General features: G+C 43.2%; 2 protein-coding genes across 2 annotated transcripts in view; both read right to left on the bottom strand.

The window, feature by feature from the left end:
- Positions 1–20431, bottom strand: part of LOC147436328 (protein PIN-LIKES 7-like) — an 82369-nt gene that overhangs the window by 25009 nt on the left and 36929 nt on the right. The window lies entirely within an intron of this gene.
- LOC147436329 (uncharacterized) lies at positions 9559–10110 on the bottom strand (the record flags this gene model as incomplete). Its single annotated transcript, XM_086488836.1, has 1 exon — positions 9559–10110. A coding segment is annotated over one exon (552 nt), but the record flags the coding sequence as incomplete, so codon positions are not given.

Raw genomic sequence — 20431 nt, 5'->3', positions numbered from 1 at the left:
GGGTGTGTGTGTGTGTGTGTGTGTGTGTGTGTGTGTGTCGCATGAGTGTGTGTGTGTGTGTGTGTGAGAGAGAGAGAGAGAGAGAGAGTGTGTAACTGTGTGACGGACGGGAGCTCTGGGAGCCTGCGCGCGCGCGAACCCTACTGCTGTTCTGTCGCAGTTTTCTCCTGCGCGCTGCCACAGCGTGCTGTGCCAGCACCTCTGGGTGTGTGTGAGTGTGTGTGGGACAGCTCCTCTGCACGCGAATCTGCCCCTGTCGTGGAATTTCCTGCAAGCTGCACGCAGCAGCAGCCCGTGATTATTGCCTACGTGAGTGCTCCTGCACGTCCTTTACCTATCGTGCCCTCTTACTCGTCGCTGCTGCAAAGTGCAGTATTGCCCAGCCAGTTTATCAGTGACAGTGCCGCGGGTTTTGCACGCCTACTAGTGGCCGGTGCTGTTCTGTTGGGACTAGCTGTGCAGGACTAGCAGGACAGTTTGTATACAGGTTAAGAGTCTCAATCAAGCTCCAATTCTTTGGGCAGAATTCAACAGATGTATATTCCTGTGGGTTTTGGTTGTTGCCTTATGTGAAGTATGTACAGAGCTGTGGTTAGTCAGTTATTTGCAAAGGTTTTCTTCACAGTAGATTGTGGAATTGTCTCGCCAATCAATTTTGTTTGAAGTAGGGGTTTCTTTTAAATTATGTTTGACTCACTGTGCGTCTTTAAGCGTCGGAAAGTGATGGAACCAACGTTGGAGGCAGCTTCTGAGATCAAGGCATGCTTGTATGAGGACTTTGAGGAGGCTCGACAGGCATGGAATGGTCAGGCGCTTGCTCTTGAGGTGCGCATTCCGTATAGGACCTCATGGACCCAGTTGCACAGTACGCTATGAACGCAGTTATTCTGTTTTTCCCGGGGAAAATGCCTACTGCGCAAGATGTCGGCCAATGGGTCGATTTTCTCCTTATGCGACAAGCTGTCCGTGGTGTCTACTTCAGGGCGCGTGGCTTTTATGAAGTTTAGCTCGCAGATATGGAAGCTCGAAATCTTTTGCTTGAGATGTCCCCTCTCTTTTTTAATACGCAGATGACACATGTTCTCCCATGGGCGCTCACTAAAGACTACCAGAGTCTTATTCGTCACAAATGCCCGGTGTGGGTGGAAATTGTTGATTTCCCCCGCACGTGGAGACATTTCCTGCCATTGTTGGCTGCGTAGCTTGGAAAGGTTATCTACCCTCCAAAATTGGATGCGAATACCAACAGGTTTTGTATTCTATGGGACACGGACAAGATTACCCCTGATGATATTATGGTTGACTCAGGTGATCCATGGGTAGGCAAGCGCCCCTTTAAACTTAAATGGGAAAAATTTGCGAATTCATGTTTTCGATGCGGCAAGTTTGGTCATATGCAATCCGAATGTCCAGAGCCAGTCTTGCAACCCCCTCCATCTGCTGTTCCTTTGTCCACCTCTATCCCTACTGGAAAACCCACAAGTGAAGCTAAGAAAAGTGGAGTTTCTACTGCTAAAGTGACTTCGAATGTGGACACAGGGAAAGGCAAGGTACAGCAAGTTACTTATCTTGGGACTGGGACTGCTGCTAAAGGCAAAAATGTTGGACCTGCTGATGTCAACACATGGGTGGTGCCGAAAAAAGTACTGAAGATTCGCACGCCACTTTCTTCTCATAATTACGTTCCTTCGGTTAATGCTAACAAGAATGCATCGTTTAAGCAACTTCCATGTAATGACAATCGCACGCTAATTGATGCATGGGACAAAGCGATGCACTCTTACAAAGATGTACTCCTTAGTGAGGCTTCCATTCGCATGTGCACACTGTGGACACGTTTCCAGCCCTGACTCAGAGGATGGGTCCTCGTACGGATGCAGTGGATGGAGACGTGTCTATGGGCACCTCCACTTGATTTTGATACTCGTTGCTTTTGTACATATGTTTTCAATGCAAAGTCATATTAAATGCATCTCATACAATGTGTGGGTTATGCAACCTTGACAAATGGTGGCTGACCTGGCACTATGTACATACATGTAGGGCAGACATAGTTGTATTGCAAGAGCATAATCAGCACGAGTTTGCTGGTCAATGCTCCTATTTTGCCGGATATAGGATTGCGTATGCTTGCTCGCAAGATTTCTCTGATGTATTGATGTTGATTCAACATGAGCTTCAGCCTATTTTGTTATACAATGATCCGCATGGTCAGTGAATGGTTGTAGAGTGTTTGTTGAATGGTCGAGTTCATGAATTTGGAGGTACATATGCATTTACCGCCTCTGGGCAAAGAGCTGCTTTGTGGCGGGAAATCTCCTCTCGCCCATGGACATCGAATGCCTTTCTGTGTGGAGATTTCAATAATACTCCTGGTTTGCTTGACAGTACCATAGGAACTTCGCATATGCTGCTTGCGGAGAAACACAGCTGGGATCATTTTGTTGCCTCTGCTCAAATGATTGATATATGGCGTTCTTTGCATCCTGATGCCTCCGGTTTCACCTTTCAACATGCTGCTCACTCCTCTTATAGAGCACGATTGGATCGTTGGTATTTGCTTAATGGGCAACAGTATGAAGAATTTGTATGTGACATGAGGATAGATTATGCTCTGCAGCTATCGGATCATTATCCTCTTTTGCTGTCGTTGTATTTTGGACAATCTATTTGTGATCGGCCTCTTCACAGGAAACGTTTGTTGCATGTTAATAATGCCTATCTTACTCATGAAGCTTTTCGTCACATGGTTGCCGATATTATTCCTCCGCTGTTAGCTAAAATGCATATTGATTTGGATGCTGCTTGGTATCGTTTTGTCATGAGAGTACAAAGTGTGATTTCTGACTATGGTAGGCAGCATATGCAACGCATTCGGGAGAATGTCGGTGATGCGAAATAGGTTAGTCAACGATTACAACAATTGGCTGATTTCCGCCCATTGTCTGACTCTGAAATGACAGAGTTATGTGAAGCTAAAGTGTGTATTCAGCAAAATGATAAGCGAAAGCTTGCTAAGTGGCAGACGCGTGCACATCAACACGCCTTTATGGATAAAGGTTGTGCTTCGAAGAAATTTTTTAAGCATTTGCATCATTCAAGAGTCTCACAGTCGATTAAACGGGTTATGCTTCCCTCGGGTGCTTGGACTTCTTCGAAGAGGGAACTTGCTGAGGTTATGGTTTCACATTACTGTAAGGTGTTTGTTGCTCCATCTCAACCGTCTTCGGCAGCTTGTCGAGCGCGTGAATTGTTGCTTTCTTATGTTCGTCCGATCCTATCTTTGCAGGAGGCACACTGCCTTGAGGATCCTTTCTCTGTCGCCAAATTACATGTTGCCTTGCTTGCATTGGGTCGGTGGAGATCTCCTATGGGACGGACTTACTGTGGAATTTTTCCTCTCATTTTGGGATGCTCTTAAGCAACCCCTGATCTTCATGATAAATGTGGCATGGGAAAAACAGGATCTACCAATTTCATGGAAAGAGGGCTTACTTAAGTTGTTGCCCAAGCAAGCGCTTTGCGAGCAGTTTTCTCATTGGCGGCCCATAACTCTGATGCCGGTGATGTACAAGATTTTGGCTAAAATGTTGGTCCATCACATCAAGGACTATTTGTTGACAGGACTTCATCAGGCTCAGTATGGTTTCATTCCTCGGCGTCAAATCGTGGATAATTTGGCCAATCTTATGATAGGCATGGAATATGCTAAGTAAACGCAACAAGATGTGCTGGTCATGCAAGTTGATATTGAAAAGACCTTTGACACTATGCATTGGGACTTCATTGCTGCCACAATGAGAAGTCTCGGGTTTGGTCCTAGGTTGGCCAATGTGGTTTATTTCTTGGATGATTGTAGTACGTCTTCGGGAATTCTGGAAGGGGAAGTGATAGAATCGTGGCCGCTTGGTTGTTCGGTTCGGCAAGGTTGCCCTATTAGTGCTTTGCTATATGCAATTGCTTCTCATCCTTTGTTGATGTATCTTGATCACTTGACCTCTGCGCAGCGTCTTCATGGTTTGCAGCTACCTTCGGGGTCATACTTTTATTGGGCACGCTTATGCAGATGACTCCCTATTTATGCCCCGCAATCAGCAAAAGGATGTTCAAGAGATTATGAACGCTTTGGAATTGTTTGCGCTTGCAGCTGGTAAAGTCAATTTCCGTAAATCAAAGCTTCTGCCGCTTCGTTCTTGTGATTGGCATGCTCTGTTGTGGCCAGGAGAGATTGTTCTTCCAACTGTAATCACTAGGCATTTGGGTTATCCAATTGGATGGAATGTTACTCACATGCAGAAAGTGGATTGGGTTATGAATCGCTTGAATGTTAAATTGCATTACAAGAAGCTTTCTACCTGGCCGCTACATGTTCACCTACGAATTGTTCAGAGTATCCTCATGGCATATGTTCAGTTCTTTTTGCCATTGTTGCATTAGCCCCGGCATTGTCTTGACTCTCTCATGTAAGCCATTTTGTCTCATTTCTGGCAAGCGCGTGCTGACAAGAAAGGTTTGCGCTTGATATCGATGGCAAAACTTTGTACACCAAAGTGCTTTGGTGGTTTGAATATTTTGGACCTGCGTAGGCATGTCATTGCTAGGAAGGCTATGCTTTTGCCTACACTTGTGCATCAATCTCAGCCTTGGACTCTTATGTTTGCACACTTGAGTCAGCATGTGGTTACATCCTCATTTGGTCACTGGCAATCATCCATGAAGGAGGCAGTATTTGGTAAGATGGATGGTCATATTCCTGGATGCCCGCTTTCTTCCACCATGCTTTCTGCATGGAAACACGTTACGACTCATCTCTCATGGAATGCTCGGAGGGAAGGAAACTCACTTCGTGCGGAGAGCCTTCATTGGAGTCGGGTTTTTTCTCTTACTTTGGTCGACCGCTCGCCTCGCCAGGCGTATTTTATCTCTTGCTGTGGCATTCGAGTGGTTGAGGATGTAGTGGATGCAGCTGGTTTTACTTTCGAGTTTCCATTTTCCGCTCGCCGCATTGGATTGGGCATGCATTATCGCCAGTTTGGAGAGAATTACAACAAATGTTGAAAGGTTTTTTGCCCGTTTCACCTATGGCTGATGGTGATCGAATGTCTGACTGGAAGCTTGGGGAAATGCCATTTCAAGATATTTCTGTTGGCCGGGCATATGCTCTTCTTCTGCCTCGTCCATGGATTGCTGATCATTGCAACGCTATTTGGCACATGCATAAATTAGACATTTGGTGGCGCAAGATATATCTGCAATATGGGAAAGCCGTTTGCCGTTGAAAGAGCGGTTGTTTCTTTGGCGGTGTTTACTTGGTGTGCTCCCAGTGGGTACCTTTCTTCGGAAGCGCCGTGTCCGCCCCTCATCATGTGTCCGTTGCTTATCTGCCGAGGAGGATGTTTGTCACCTCTTGTGGGATTGCTGTGTCACTCGAGATTTCCTTCGTCAGGTATCTGCGTGTATGCGGCTACGTTTTCCCTCGACGGTCTTCCATAAGCGGTTTTGGGTTTTTGGTATCTTCTCGCCGGCGTTGCAGTGCTTTGCAGTCTTCTTCATGTGGGTCAGGTTTTGGGCATTTTGGGCCTGTGGCGACAGCGTAATGGCTATATGTTCCATAGCATTCATGCGGATCCTCTACCTTTCTTCAGGATTTCCCTTCAGCAGTCTCTGCGGTTTGCCTTGGAAGTTGGTGATATCACGGCGGAGATACATCAGCTTTCTTATGAATGCTTTTAGATATTTTATAAAGCTGAACCCTGTTGTGTTCCTTTCCTTGTACATATTTTTGGTGGGTTTTCCTCTCTATGAGGTTTCCCACAACTAGTTAAATCAAATTGATTTACAAAAAAAAAAGTGTGTCGCATGAGTAATAGTTGTACAGGCAAGAACTAGTGTAGGTGTGTGCACGTGAGCAAGTGCACAGTTTTACAGTGCTTTCATTGCAATTCCGTTATACGGAGCTTTAAAGTCAGCATAGAATTGAGACTTTTCACTTTTAAATTTTGACAAGGTCTATAAACGCAGGACAAACATGGCTGTCAAGCGTCCTAAAGAATCTCATGTTCTGCATCAATGCTTTGATAGAGTATTTCACACATGCCATGAATCTTGGGAAGGTCCTTTTCCTTCCACTAAAATCTTGATTCCTGCGAAAGATCTCATGGATCCCTTCGGTCAATATGCTCAACGCGCTTAATTTTATTCTTCCTTGAAAAAATGCCTTTCACACATTGGATCAATTATCATCTTAAACGACAAACAATGCAAGATGTTTTCTTTGGTGCCAGAGGATACTATGAGATCCTCCTTTCTAGAAATGTTGCCTGTTTCTATAGCACGCAAATGGTTCATGTCTTGCCTTGGTCACTAACAAAAGATTATAAGAGTTTGATAAGGCACCAATTCCCTATGTCTGTAGGAATTCAAGACTTTGCTAGAACTTGGACTTATTGCTTGTTATTGTTGCAACATCGGGAAAGGTTATATGTCCTCCCAAATTGGATGCAAACACCAACAGAGTATGTATATTGTGGGATACTGATAAATCCACTCTTGAAGGCATAATGTTGAACTCAGGTGATCCTATTATTGGTAAAAGACGATTCAAGCTCAACTGAAGAAATTTTGTAGAATCATGTTTCAGATGTGGAAAATTTGGACATATGCAATCTATGTGTTCAAAACTTGATCTGGTGTTATGACAAATAATGGTGCTTCTTGTGTTCCCACTGATGGATTAGCCTCAGATAAAGCAAGGATCTTCCATCAAATCTAAGCCACTGGTTGACAAAGGTAGAAGCAAGCAATCCCAAGATCCTCACTCCAACTTCCATTCTAAAGGTAAATGATTACAAATTGAGTCTTTCAAACATGGAAACAGCCCAAATAGCCCTTTAAAATTCAAGGACCTACAATTTCAGAAACTTCCTACCACTTGCTTCTGAAGGAAAGTCAACAGCAATCTCAAATGCAGTTGTACATAAGTGATTGCAAACTCATAGAAGGATATGATGCTTTTGCACAATTTGATGTAGATGTTTGTATGGAACCCTTTTCTTCTCGAAACGTTGTAGCTGATGGTGATGTGCCCATGGGCACAGCTGGAAAATTGGATTCTTCTTATTGCCCTGTCTATGTTTATATCCATTTGCATCATCTCCTAGAGTGCATGACATACAATGTGCGAGATTATGCAACCACGATAAATGGAAGCGCACATAGTATTACGCACACACACACAAAGCAGACATAGTTATCTTACAAAAGCATAACCAACAGGAATTTTCTAGCAAATCTTCTCACTTTGCGGTTAAAATTATGTCTGCGGTTGTTCAAGGTACTCCAGAGTTGCAATATTAGTGAGACAGGATTTAAATTCCATCATCGCTTTCAACGAAACCAACGAATCGATGAATGATAATACCATGTCTCATTCAAGGCGAAGTCTACAAATTTGCTGGGATTTATGCTTATATAGCTTATATGCAAAGAGCTCAGCTTTGGAAAGATCTTATGCACTACCCTTGGTCGTACAATGCTCTTTTCATAAAAGATTTTATTAATGCTCCATTACCTGATGATAACACTCGCATATGCTTGCTAGAAGAAAAGAGTAGCATCGAACAATTTCACATCTGTGATACCATCTTTCATTTATGGATGAATACAAAGCCACGTCTCAGGATTCACGTCTTTGCATACGGGAATTACTTCTTACAGAGCAAGATTAAATTGTTGGTATATGTTAAATGCATCCCAATATGATAATTATGTTGCAAGACGTGGGCGGGTGACTCATTGTAGTTATCATATCATATCTCTATGACTGGGTCTCTATTTTGGTATGCCCGTGCATAATTCACCTCTCCAAAGGAAAAGGCTATTACATGTAAATCAAGCTTATTTATCACATGAAGCTTTCAAACAACCTCCTTTAGTAAATCAAATAAGTCTTGAGGCAAATACTGCCTTGTTTCGCTTTGTAATGTGGATGCAATCTGTTATTGAAGATTTTGGAAAGTGGTTCATGCACAAGCAACAAGGGCAACTTATAGCAGCAAAGCATTCATGTAGCAAATTTAACGCCACTCACTGAGGGAGAATTACAACCCTTGTGTCATGCAAAATCCTATTTATGATTAATGATCATCACAAGCTAAGGAAATGGCAGATTCGAGCAAGACAAGTTGCGTTCATGGATAAAGGATGTTCCTCCAAAAAAAATTATGTCATTCCAAACAAAATCAATCAATTAAGCGAGCCAAGCTAGAATCTCGAGAGTGACGTGTAATAAGAGTTAGCTTTCAGAAGCATTCTTAGCCCACAAGAGAGCTTTATTCAAGGCTCCTTCAATCCCAAACCAAGATGTCTTACATGCAAGGTAAATGTTGATGGCTCATGTTCAACCTATTCCCTTTTCATTAGAAGGATACGATCAAAGTCTTAAAGATTTGGGGGGCCGTTGGAAATCTCCTAGATAGAATGGTTTAACACTGGACTTTTTTGTACAATTTTGGGACTTGTTAAGAGATTCATTGCTTATCACGATGAACCATGTATGCAAACTCAATGTATGCCTACATCATGGTAGGAAGGATTAGTCAAACTCTTACCAAAACAATCTTTACGTGAATCTTTTGGTCAATAGAGGCATAGCTTATTTTCTAGTCATCTATAAATTGATGGCAAAAATGTTAATCAATTGCTTGAAGATAAGTCTATATTCTAGCTTGCAAATCGCATAATATGTTTTTGTACCCAAAGGACAAATAATGTTGTTAATGCATATCTGAGTATTGAATATGCAAAATTCAAAAAGCAAGATGTCTTATATATATACCTTCATAAGTTCAGAGTAGTCTAAACTCACAAATTATAAGAGGGAATAAAGCACTCATAAAACTATAAAAGCAAGGGACACAAGAAAAGAAAAGAAAAACAAAAACAAACACACAAACAAACTAAATCACTTTGTTTGCTACGAAACAAAACTAGATAAAACAAAACATTATTAACTTAAAGAATGTTTTTAGAAAAGGCATGTGTAAAATAAGGTGACGCAACTTACTTGGCTTAAAACAAGTACTCAACTTTAAGCAAAAAAAGGATAAGACATCTTAAAAACTTAATCCTAGAAATCAAACTTCACACAACAACTTCTAACGGAACACATTCTTGAGTCCTCAGGTAAGCTAAATACGAAATCGAAAAATGAATACTACGACAAACCTACGAAGAGCAAAGAACCAAACTTGACAATATGTGATCTCAACTTCGCTGCTGGTCCAAACAGGAAGAATAAGATTATCACCTTTATCATGCATAATTTGGACAACAGCTATGACATCCCTACTCACGTCGCCAGTGCCCAAGAGTAGGTGCAGGTTTATATAGAGGTCATTCATGCTTTGAACGTACTCTACAAAACCAACGAGCTGAGTTTCTATCACCCTCCGGAGGTGATGAGCATACTCAACCATGATAAAGGCTAGCATTTATCAAGCTATAGTAAAAATACTAGAAGCGCTAAAGATCAAAACAACAACATAAGGTGTTATTAAGTCAAACAATAAGTGGGCTTTTTAGCTCCCCACTTCTATTGAATTTACTACTGATTATCTTGAACATTCCAAAGGAAGAAACATTAAAAATAAACTTACTACGATGCAAAAATGAACAAACATTTTTCATGATTCTTTTGAATGAATATCCTTTTTCAACTAGTAAAGAAATAAGATGGCAAGATTGAACAACAAAAGTAGATTTACTAGAACAAAGACGAGAAAATCTAAATAGTTGAGAGCAAATGACACCGTACTTAGCTAAAAGAGAAATGTTCGAAGAAATGTGAGGCATACGGATGATTTTTAGATTGGCATATTCTGGTTCAAAGCGCTTATCATAGATATCTACTTCTAATCCTAAGGGAGTCTGAAAAATCTTAAGGTCTAAAAAGGCACAACAATCACTATTTGTGGTACAATTAAGTTCACAAAACTCCTTGAAATAAATTCCTCCACCTACAGAACTCGAATTGAAGTACATAAACCCTTGAAAAGAAGGAACGTCAGGAACAAAAAGATCATCTACAAAGCGTCTTACATTGCGCGTGTATATTTAAAAATCATTTGTACAATACATTTGGATTTCACTGCGCGTGTATATTTAGAAATCATTTGTACAATACATTGGGATTTCACTGCTATGACTATGGCCCACTTGGGATTTGACAATAAAATGAGGAATGTTGTTTAATGGTTCTCTAACTCTACTAAGTGTGGAGCTATATGTGTAGGGAATTGCAACCATGATATGCAAAAGACTATCTAGCTTCATTCGGTATGAAAATGGTTTGCTATTCAAACTGGCTAATTTGCAAGGTATCAGATTTATTATGCTAAACGAGGAGCCTTTTCTATGTCTTTTTTCATGATACGCTGTGGATTGCAGCCATGTGTTTCTTATAATGATCCTTAGTGGTATAAAAGGTAGTCCAGTCTTATTGAGGGAGAGATTAACACATTTGCCAGTATGTACGCTTCTCAGTCTTCGCATCATCAAGTTCAATTGTTCGCATTGCTCAGACATGCTTGCATAGGAACGCATAAATTGGAATTGTTTGCTTTTGGTTTTGCATGCAAGACATTTCTGCCTAGTCTTCCTAGTTTTTTCTTTCGTCGCAATGCACAACATGATTACTTTGAAGTTTGCTTGCTTAGATCCATGGTATTTTCTAAATGCACACCAATATGATGCTTAGTCTTGTCCGGTATAGATTGACCATTCATTATATTTCTTGGATCACACTTCTCTATGGCTCTTGTTACATTTTGGCATAACCACTAGTATTTGCCATTGCCCCATAAGTGATAGCTACTTCTAAACAATAGTTATTTGCACCATCATTCTTTTGTAGCAAAAATTCGTTTGGTTATGCACCCCTTGCTCTTACTAATATATGAGGTATTTGATTTTGCCAGGTGCTCCTTTTTCGTTCATGTGATCATGTGTGAGTATGGTATAGGGTATTTAGGGCATCTTAGAAAAATTGTGGCGGCTACGAAACATTTGCTGCAAGCCCATACTAAACTTAATCATCTTAGATCATTGACACAGAAGAATATGAAACTTTATGGATGCTAAATCTCTTATTATCAAGATTCATGTGCTACTCCTTCACCGCCTACCTCATATGTCCACATGTATGTGATGTATCCCTTATGGAAATCCGCCCTATCATTTCCCCAACTGAAGCTCAAGCTTTAGAAAATTCATTTACTATAACAAAATTGAACGCAACACTTCATACTTTGGGTAAATGAAGATCACTATGTTGGGATGGTCTCACTATGAAGTTTCATGTATTCTTGGATGATCTTAAAGTTCCTTTTCTTCACATCATTGATCATGGTTGACATGGTTTGTTGAAATTGCTACATAAGAAACAATTCTTTGTGGTGTTGAGTGATTGGAGACCTCTACAAATATGAGGATTGAATATGCAAAATCCACCAAGGAAGATGTTTCGATCGTGCAACTTGAGGTTGTTAAGGCCATTGATACGATCCATTGGGAATTTATTGCGGCTAATGACAAGGCTTGTCTTTCAACCTTTATGTTACCTATTGGATTTATGAAAGTGGGATAGCACATCAGAGCTTTCAAAGTCTTGGAGTTGGGATGCTTAGTGCGTCAAGATTGTTCACGTAATGCATTAGTTGTGCCACTTCAACACATCCTATGTTGTTATATCTGGAAAAACTCACGAAACCTTTCCATGTATATTGGCTCATATTTTGTGGTTGTGGCTTATGCTAATGATTCGTTCTTTTCCAACAAACTTTGATCCACGATCTATAAACAATCATTGTCACTATACAGTCTTGCTCCTTTGTTTATATATCAATTTTGTCATTTCTCATTATGCTTGTATTTTCTCATTATGCTTGTATTTGCCTTGAATGTCGTTTCTCATCATGGCTTACATATAGTTTCATCTGCCATCATTGGGTTGGACTGCAAAGCGCATTGACCACTTTACGTCCAAAGCCATAGAATGTTTGTGGCAAACCAAATCTAATTGCAAGGGTTGGCATATGCTAAGGAGAACTTAAGTGTATTCACCACAAATGCATGGAGGTATTTATATTCTTGGTATTCATTGTCACAAGCTTGCGAAAGGCCTCTTTGTTGCCTAATTTCGACATGACGATGATCACGGACTACAATGTGTGAGCTCACAAGAGTTTGTACTGCTTATGGTCACTCCACACTTGATTATATGGATCTCACCTTTTGGACATGGTTTTGTTTGAACACATGGTTTTATTTGAATACATGGTTGCCCACATGCAACCTCTTTGGTTTTGGCTCTCCAACTTAGAGCTTAGAGACTATCTCTAGGCCCACATTAGGATTGTGGATAAAGATGGGGGAGAGGTTGCTTCAGAGATTGACTTGACACCAGACCAAGCAAATGAAGTTCTCGTATACAGCACTTTGGATTGGAGTAAAGCCTTCTGCTACTTCTATAGATAGAGACAGGGCATCGGCAGGTCTAGCCTAGGCAAGGGTCGCACTGTGATTGTCATATTACAAATTCTTTTTCTAGAGCTTTGGACTTATATTTTAGAGGTTAGGAGGAGCTTGGTATTTTACGTGGTGAGGATCAGACTCCCTCCCATGAAGATAGGAACCACACATATCCTCCACAACTCTCTTTATAGCAGGGCTACAGTGTCATGGGTGCAGGACAAACAGTTAGTTCAATAGTTGTAGTTGGGCTTGAGTTCACACTGAGCGGACTCTCGCCTGGGCAGTGACACGTGGCAACTGTTACGATGGTGGTCTAGTGGACACCGTGGCCATATCACCACTACCTCAGTTAGGAGATAGGCTTAGCTGGATTGGGATATCTGCCAACTGTTGGTGACACTTAGGAGATACATATGAGTGGTTGGTTCCAATTGTCGGGACGCATCATCTACTTTTGTGTGGTCAGTCATCGAGTCTCTTATCAGAGTTGTACACAGCACGTCTGCACCATCCCTACACAATTGAGCCTCGACACCCCCACTGTACCTATGAGATCTGGGCTGGAGCTGAGTGTGCTGCCATGCCAAAGTCTGTCGATGTTCGTGTTGTTCCTCTACTGAGTCGTACTGTTGTTGCTCAGTTGTTCTTTGTCTTCTGTGTTTTCATTCTGTGGAGTGAGATGTCACGCACATTGCACTGAGGAGCACCCACTATAGAGGGAACGACACATTATCTCCGCTACAGGTGCTCTCATTTTTGGCACGCCCGATGGGACCTTAGCAGAAGTCTCACTCCAAAAGTCGAGTCGAGGAGCTACCTGGTTTCAATTGTCTATATCACTCAGTTTGTTCGCACAGGTCTGAGCTTGGTCCCGTCTGGTTTTCCCTCAACCTGCTTAGTTTTCAACGTGCTTATCTAGTCTCTCGTCTTGGTCTAGCAGCTGGGTCTAGTCCTCTCTCGTCCGGATCTAGTCCGGGTCTAGTCTCTCTGGTCCAGGTACACCCAAGTGGTCCAATGACTCGCCTTGGTCTAGTCTCTCTTGTCCAGGTCCAGCCAAGTGGTATAGTCTCTCTCTGGCCTTGGTCTAGTGGCGATTGGACCAGTTTTCAGCAAGTTAAAGGTCTTCGTGCCCAAAGCTTGGGTGGGCTTTTGGTTACTGCATGACAAATACAAGGCAGTCAAAAGAGCGACAAAGCCCACTATTAAGTCCTCTGAAGTATTACCACAGGAAGCATCAACCCTTCGTGCCAAGTAGAAGTCCACCAGCCCCATTACCCCTACCTTCCTGATCTTCCCCTGCAACTACATCCAGTCCCTCAACCACTTCTACACCTCCCTAGTCACCCCCATCCATAAACTTCTCATCCCCTATGTTACAGCAAGCTCTTGCACAGACAGCCATGGAGGAGCTCACAAGCGTTTTCGCTAAGGTGAATATTAAGTTTTCGACTTTCAAGGGTCTCTCCACAGAGGATGCTGATGACCATGCCGTGAGGTTTGTTTCTCTCTGCAGAGGTCGTGGCCTCAACCGAGAAGATGCCTACTTAGTACTCTTCCCATCTACCTTGGATGGCTTAGCAGACAAGTGGTACTAGCAGTTTGCAGAGAACCACTTTGTGACTTGGGCCACTTTACGACAACAGTTCTGTGAAGCTTTCAGACCAAGGGACTTTCAGGAGAAGCTCTTGGATGAGTTGGCAAACCTGATGCTCCAGCCAAATCAGACTTTTGCAAAGCTCATGACCAAAACAAAGTCTCTGGTGGCCACACTTCCTCAACAACCGGGTAAATTTATGGTTAAGAAGTGGGTGGAGAAGGCTCTTCCCAAAACTTCCCAGCAAAAACTCTAAGAGAGTCTTCGACCTGACGCCACTCTAGAGGAGTTTATCGTGGCTGCTACTAGGATAGAGGGAGCAAGGAAGCTGTTTACCGACTCTTCTAAGGTAGAGACTGCCTCTGTACTTTTGGAGAGTCCATCTGCATTTAGCCTATTTTCCCTAATTTTTTGTATTTTCACTTATTATTTTTAAGTGACTTTCCAACAAAAGTAGGTAGGGCAATTTTGCTAAGTTTGTATATAAGCAAACTAGAGCTAGCACTATTTGACAGAAGAGGCAGCAGGAACTTCCCGCTCAACAGGTAACTTCTCAGCAGAACCCGCAGTACCCTCAGCACCCGCAAGGCCTTGGCGACCTCCCTCCCCAAGCCTAGCGTTTCCAGTTCCCATCACCATCAAGACCCCACAATTTCTTGGCGTTTTCCCTTGCAGTCATCACCAACAACTTCAGCACCCTGGCGTTTTCAGCCATGATCGCCAGCTTCCCCAGATAGCCAGCAGATTTCACTAACGCTAGAAAAGCCAGGTAGCGTTTTTGGTTTTCAGCCAATCCGCAGCAGAGGCAGCCCAGCGTTTTGTATTTTCAGCCAATCAGCATCAGAACAGCAGCGTTTTCAGCATTAGACACAGTAGCAGATTCAGCCCTAGAAGCATTGCAGAAGACCCCCATTTTCAACCCTCGAAAATGCAGCCAAAACAGTCATCTTGAGCAAAGCGCAAACAATCATTCCGTTGCACCTAACATTGGTATCAGAGCTTTGGCAATGTTCTGTATCACTCAAGGAAAGAACCACAAGAATCACAAGAATTATTATTTTTTTCTTGTTGAGGTCGCACGAACCCAAGTTCGCTTGCGCGTGTCGATTCCTAATCGTGTTTTTGAAGAGTGACAGGAATCCCAGGAAAGAAGGGCTTGTCCAACCTCCCCTTGTGTCTCTTTTCACTCATTGAGAGCAAACCGTGCACTTAGCGGCCGGCCAATCGACGTGAGGTGGGAAAAAGCAACCTTGGTGTGAGCGCAAGGCCGCCAAGGGGTGCGCCCGCGGAAAAGAGCAGAACTCGGGTGAAGAGAAGATCCTTCTCGAACACGGTTTGCAAGCGAAAGAAAACCTCAAGACCCTCAAGAACCCAAGAACCGAAGAACCCACAAGAACCCACGACTTCAGAATGGTCATCACTCGAAGTGGGATGGATACTTTGCTTGAAGGTGATGAGCATGAGAGAGACGAAGAAGAATTTTCCCCACCAGGAGGTTTTTCTGACCCTTCCCCGTCTACGTCAAGGATTGCACTAACTCCTATGGAGGCTTTGGAGCAATTGTTTCTGAAACAGAATTTAGAACGCGCAGCAAGAGCTGCAGAAAGAATGGCAGAAATGAAATGCAGACACACAGAAAACAAAGCAGAAAGAAAAGCAATACAAGAACAGAGCGACCGACAAAACAAAGAGTTCTGGCGACTGACTTCTTTACGTAGGGAACTTGAAGCCCTAAAACTACAACGCGCTCTTCTAGAGGAGAAACCAATTTCTTAGACAGGAGAAGCTCCCACATCACAAGGCTTTGGATCAAATCAAGAGGGAGCTAGAACAGCTTAGGTCTTAGCACGAGACTAAGGCTATGGTATGGTGCAGCTCATGCCGCTCTCCAAGACACCCTCCACAAGACTGTCCCCTTCGTGCTTATTGTCACTTCTGCAAAAAGTGTGCGCATGAAGACAAGGATTGCTACTATATCAAGGGATTACGACAGATACAACAAAGTCTCGGTCCTACTCTTCAACAAAGGCCACCACCTGCATCCAACATGGTTTCCCCTATGGCCATCCAAATCACATGCCACCTTTGCTGATAGCCCCTCCTATGCAAGGTATGCAGAGCACTTTTCCCTCTCAAAGCTTTTATCATACCCATGCTCCCTCATCACCTCAGAGCTTCTATGCATCCACCTCCAACTCCATGCACCAGGAGCCCATTGAATCGACCCATGTTGTGCTACACATGCAGGGAATATGATCATTACCAAAGCAAATACCCCTTGCCCGAAGGGTCCGCTCCCTGCCGTCATTGCCGTCATTACCATTTTTTGCAGGTTTAGTAATATGACGTGGCTGCCCAGTGTACACACACAAACCATGTTTTGCAAGTTACTACAAAAAGAAATACCGAAAGGGGCGCTAGTCTTTGGGGCCAATATCTCTAGGCACGGAACTCCGCCGGGCCAGTGTCGAATCAATTGTGAACTGTGAACTGTTTTTAAGTGTTCATTTGTGGTGTCGCAGTAGATTCTCGACTTGGAGTGTCCAAGTCTGTTACAGTGGTATCAGAGCACGACCGATTTCTCTTCTATGGGAAATCCGATCCCTTTTTAGCGGCACCTATGGTTTCAGAAAAAGATCAGTCGACTTCCTCTGCATCCGGCGATGCGGGAAGAGATCACAACGAAGATTCACGCGAGGAGTATGGCCCACCTCGCCCTACTCAGGTGGAGCTCAAAGAGATGGAGCGTCAAAGATTGATCGGCAAAGATGATGCTCAATTTTGCGAAGAACCCAAAATTTGCAAAATATATGAGTGATACTTCTTTTGATGAGGTGCACACACAGTGGCGGCAGACCACAGAGCCACCCCTCAAATCGGCCTTGAAGGAACCTCCTACCCCGAGGATGTACACAAAGCAAGAATTAGAAGAGAAGGTTGATGCACAAATTGCTCAGCTTTTTAACACACAGAACAAAGCTAAAAAGCACGACAAAAAGCAGAAGAAAGGCGCTCACTTCCCGGGTTATTTGGGTCGTCAGTCTACATTTGATAAGGCAAGAAAGCAGAAGAAGCGTGTTCAATTTGAAGGAGTACCCAGTTCTTCTTCTTCTTCTTCTTCTGAGAGTTCTTCTTGCTCCTCTGACTCGAGCAAGGAAGACAGAAAAGGCAAAAAGTGAAGCAAAAAGCAACGCTTTGGAAAGGGCAAGAAAAAGGCAAAGAAGCCTAAATCTCGCCCCGTGGTTGATCGTCTTCCGATAGTTCGAACTTTGATGACAGCATCTTTTACACAAAGAAGAAGAGTTTTTATAAAGCCAACCAATATGACTCTCTGGAAGACAAAAGCAAGAAAGTTCGAGAGTTTAAGGAAGGTGGACAGTCAATTAAATTTGACACGTTTTCCGGTTATAGAGATGCTTCGAAGGCTTTGTCTTTTATACAGCAGTTTGACATAGCTTTCTCAGGAGAATGTTACTCAGAGCACTCTAAGATTCGGAGAGCTTCCTCTTACTTTAAGGGGAAAGCTTGAACTTGGTGGTCCACACTTCTATTAAACAAGACAGCGCTAATTCAATGGCTGAAATTCAAAAGGCTTTTTAATTCTTCTTGGCTGACTCGAGAGTATGAACGCGATATACGAACTGCTTGGAACCATCTTCGGATGACCAAGACGGATACACTGGACGCTTATTGCGAGAGATTCTGGAGCTCGTTTCTACCTGCCTCTTCATTTAAGAAGATCTCGTTCAAGGAACAGATTGAGCAGTTTCCCTTGGGTCTTCCTACAGAGATGCGAGATCACTGCTTAGAACAAACGTCAGCTTCCGTTCAAGAGTTGATGAGTCATGCAAAACGGGGTTTTTCCATTCACTCTGGCAATCTGACCTACCCCACAAATGAGATCATGATGCAAAGAGCCGAACAAACTTCGAAAAATGAAAGTAAAAAGAAAAAGAGAAACCCAGAACAGAAAGAAAAAGATGCACGACCCAAACTTACTGCTCAAGAGAGGGCTCGCTACATAAAGGAGGGGAAGTGCTTTGGATGTGGGGAAACTGGGCATACCTGCACGAAGTACCCTAAAAACCGAAAGAGCGGAATGACAAGGACGACGAGAGGCCTGAGAGTTCGAAAGCAGATGAGGATCTTGGAAGAAAAAGGCAAGATGAAAACAGGGCTGGTTCCAGATTGCGTGGGTACTGATCCCAGCACGATGGACAAGAGTACAGAACTTTGCCGAGCTTGGGGCAAAGTGAAAGACCAAGAAGCCTTGATCTTCTTTGACGGAGGAGTCAAGGCCAACTTCATTTTACCAGAATTGGCGGCGCGACTCGCGATCACTCCCGATCGGATGGGACCACTTACAGAGGTAGTTCTAGCGGCACCCAGTAGGGACGTAGCCATTACACCTGTCATTGGCAAACTTCGGTTGCATTGTCAGGGGTATTTTGGGCATGAGGACTTTTACATAATGCCTTTGGAAGGTTGTGATGTCCTCTTGGGAATTCCCTGGTACCACAAGAACAACGCCGTGGTCGACTATCGGGCGAGGAAAGCGACATTGACCACAGAGAAAAGCAGAACCGTTGTACTCGATGTAAAACTTAAGGGCGAGCCTGTCCCTATTGTATCAGCTTCGGCCATTTCCAAATTATTGAAACCCAGTCTTTTTGTTTACTCGATCTTTTTGAAAGAGTTGAGTGATGAGGATAGGACAAATATGTCTGAACTTGATAAAGAACGCCAAGATTTTCTCCAGTTTCATGCCAATTGCTTCTCACAGGGCATGCCAGGCGAGTTACCACCCACTCGTCCTGAAGATCATACCATTGATCTAATACCTGGAAGCACACCACCGAACCGGCCACCTTATCGTGTGAGCCGAGCCTAGAACGAAGAGATTATGAACCAAGTGAAAGACCTCCTGGAAAAGGGTCTTGTCCAGCCTAGCACTTCACTGTACTGCTCTCCAGTGTTGTTAGTTTTGAAGAAAGACGGATCTTGGAGAATGTGCACCGATTATAGAGCTCTCAACAAAATCACCATCAAGAACAGATTTCTGATTCCTAGAATTGATGATATACTTGACCGACTTCAGGGATCCTCATGCTTTAGCAGGATCGACTTGAAAAGTGGTTATAATCAGATCGAATCGCGCCGGGAGATGTCTACAAGACAGCCTTTCGAACGACTTTTGGGTTATTTGAGTTTTTTGTGATGTCGTTTGGCCTAACCAATGCTCCTACGACATTTAACCGGATGATGGACAGGATTTTTCGAGAGTACAGACTATTTGTTGGCACTTTCTTTGACGGCATCATTGTTTTCTCCAAGGATAAGGCAGAACATAGAGAACATCTGCTTCAAGTTTTTCAGGCATTACGAGATCACAAGTTGGTGATTAATGCAAAGAAAAGTGAATTTTTCCTCCCAGAGATACACTTTTTGGGACACATTGTGTCAGCAGCAGGAGTGCAAATGGATCCGGCCAAGATAGCGACTATCCGTGATTGGCCCGATTTGAAGAACGTCCATGAAGTTAGAATCTTTTTGGGATTGTGTTCGTACTACAGGCGGTTCATTAGAAAGTTTGCAGAGGTTGCTTCCCCTTTGCATATCTTGACACTTGTGGTGACCCACAAAGGTGACTGTCTTTCAAACTTTGAAAGAGAATTGACTACAGGACCAGTTTTGACTTTGCCGGACTTGCAGAAGTCTTTTGAAGTATATTGTGATGCTTGTGGTCGTAGTCTAGGTGCGAGCTTAATGCAAGAAGGCCGTGTCTTTGCTTACGAGAGCCGATTGTTCTCAAGGCCGGAGATGAGAGCGCAGATTTATGAGAAAGAGCTTTTGGCGGTTATCCATGCTCTTACTCAATGGCAGCATTATCTACTCGGAGCGGATTTTACTGTCTTTACAAACCATCAAAGTTTACGCTACTTCTTGTCACAAAAGCAACTATCGGAAAAACAGATGCGGTGGGCAAACATCTTGTCACAGTTTCACTTCCAGATTGTCCATGTGCAGGGACAGAAGAATGTGGTGGCATATGCTTTGTCTCGGAAGCCGTTGGTTCAGGCTATTTCCACGATACATCATAGGAGCTTCGAGGATATGGTCAATCAGTATGCCACAGATACAGATTTTGCAGATATCTTTACACGGATCCGGGATGGGGAGACAGTAGCAGGATATTCCATTCAGGATGGCTACTTGATGAAGAAGACCATGTTTTGCGCTACACAGCCGGGAGGGAAAAGGTTATGACTGAATGCCGCTGTCCGCCTTTTACGGGTCACCGCGAAA

The sequence above is a fragment of the Adiantum capillus-veneris genome, chromosome 18 (genome assembly GCF_014529385.1).
Source record: "Adiantum capillus-veneris isolate H3 chromosome 18, ASM1452938v2, whole genome shotgun sequence".
Taxonomy (NCBI): Eukaryota; Viridiplantae; Streptophyta; class Polypodiopsida; order Polypodiales; family Pteridaceae; genus Adiantum; species Adiantum capillus-veneris.
This window is presented reverse-complemented; position numbering and strand designations above follow the sequence as displayed.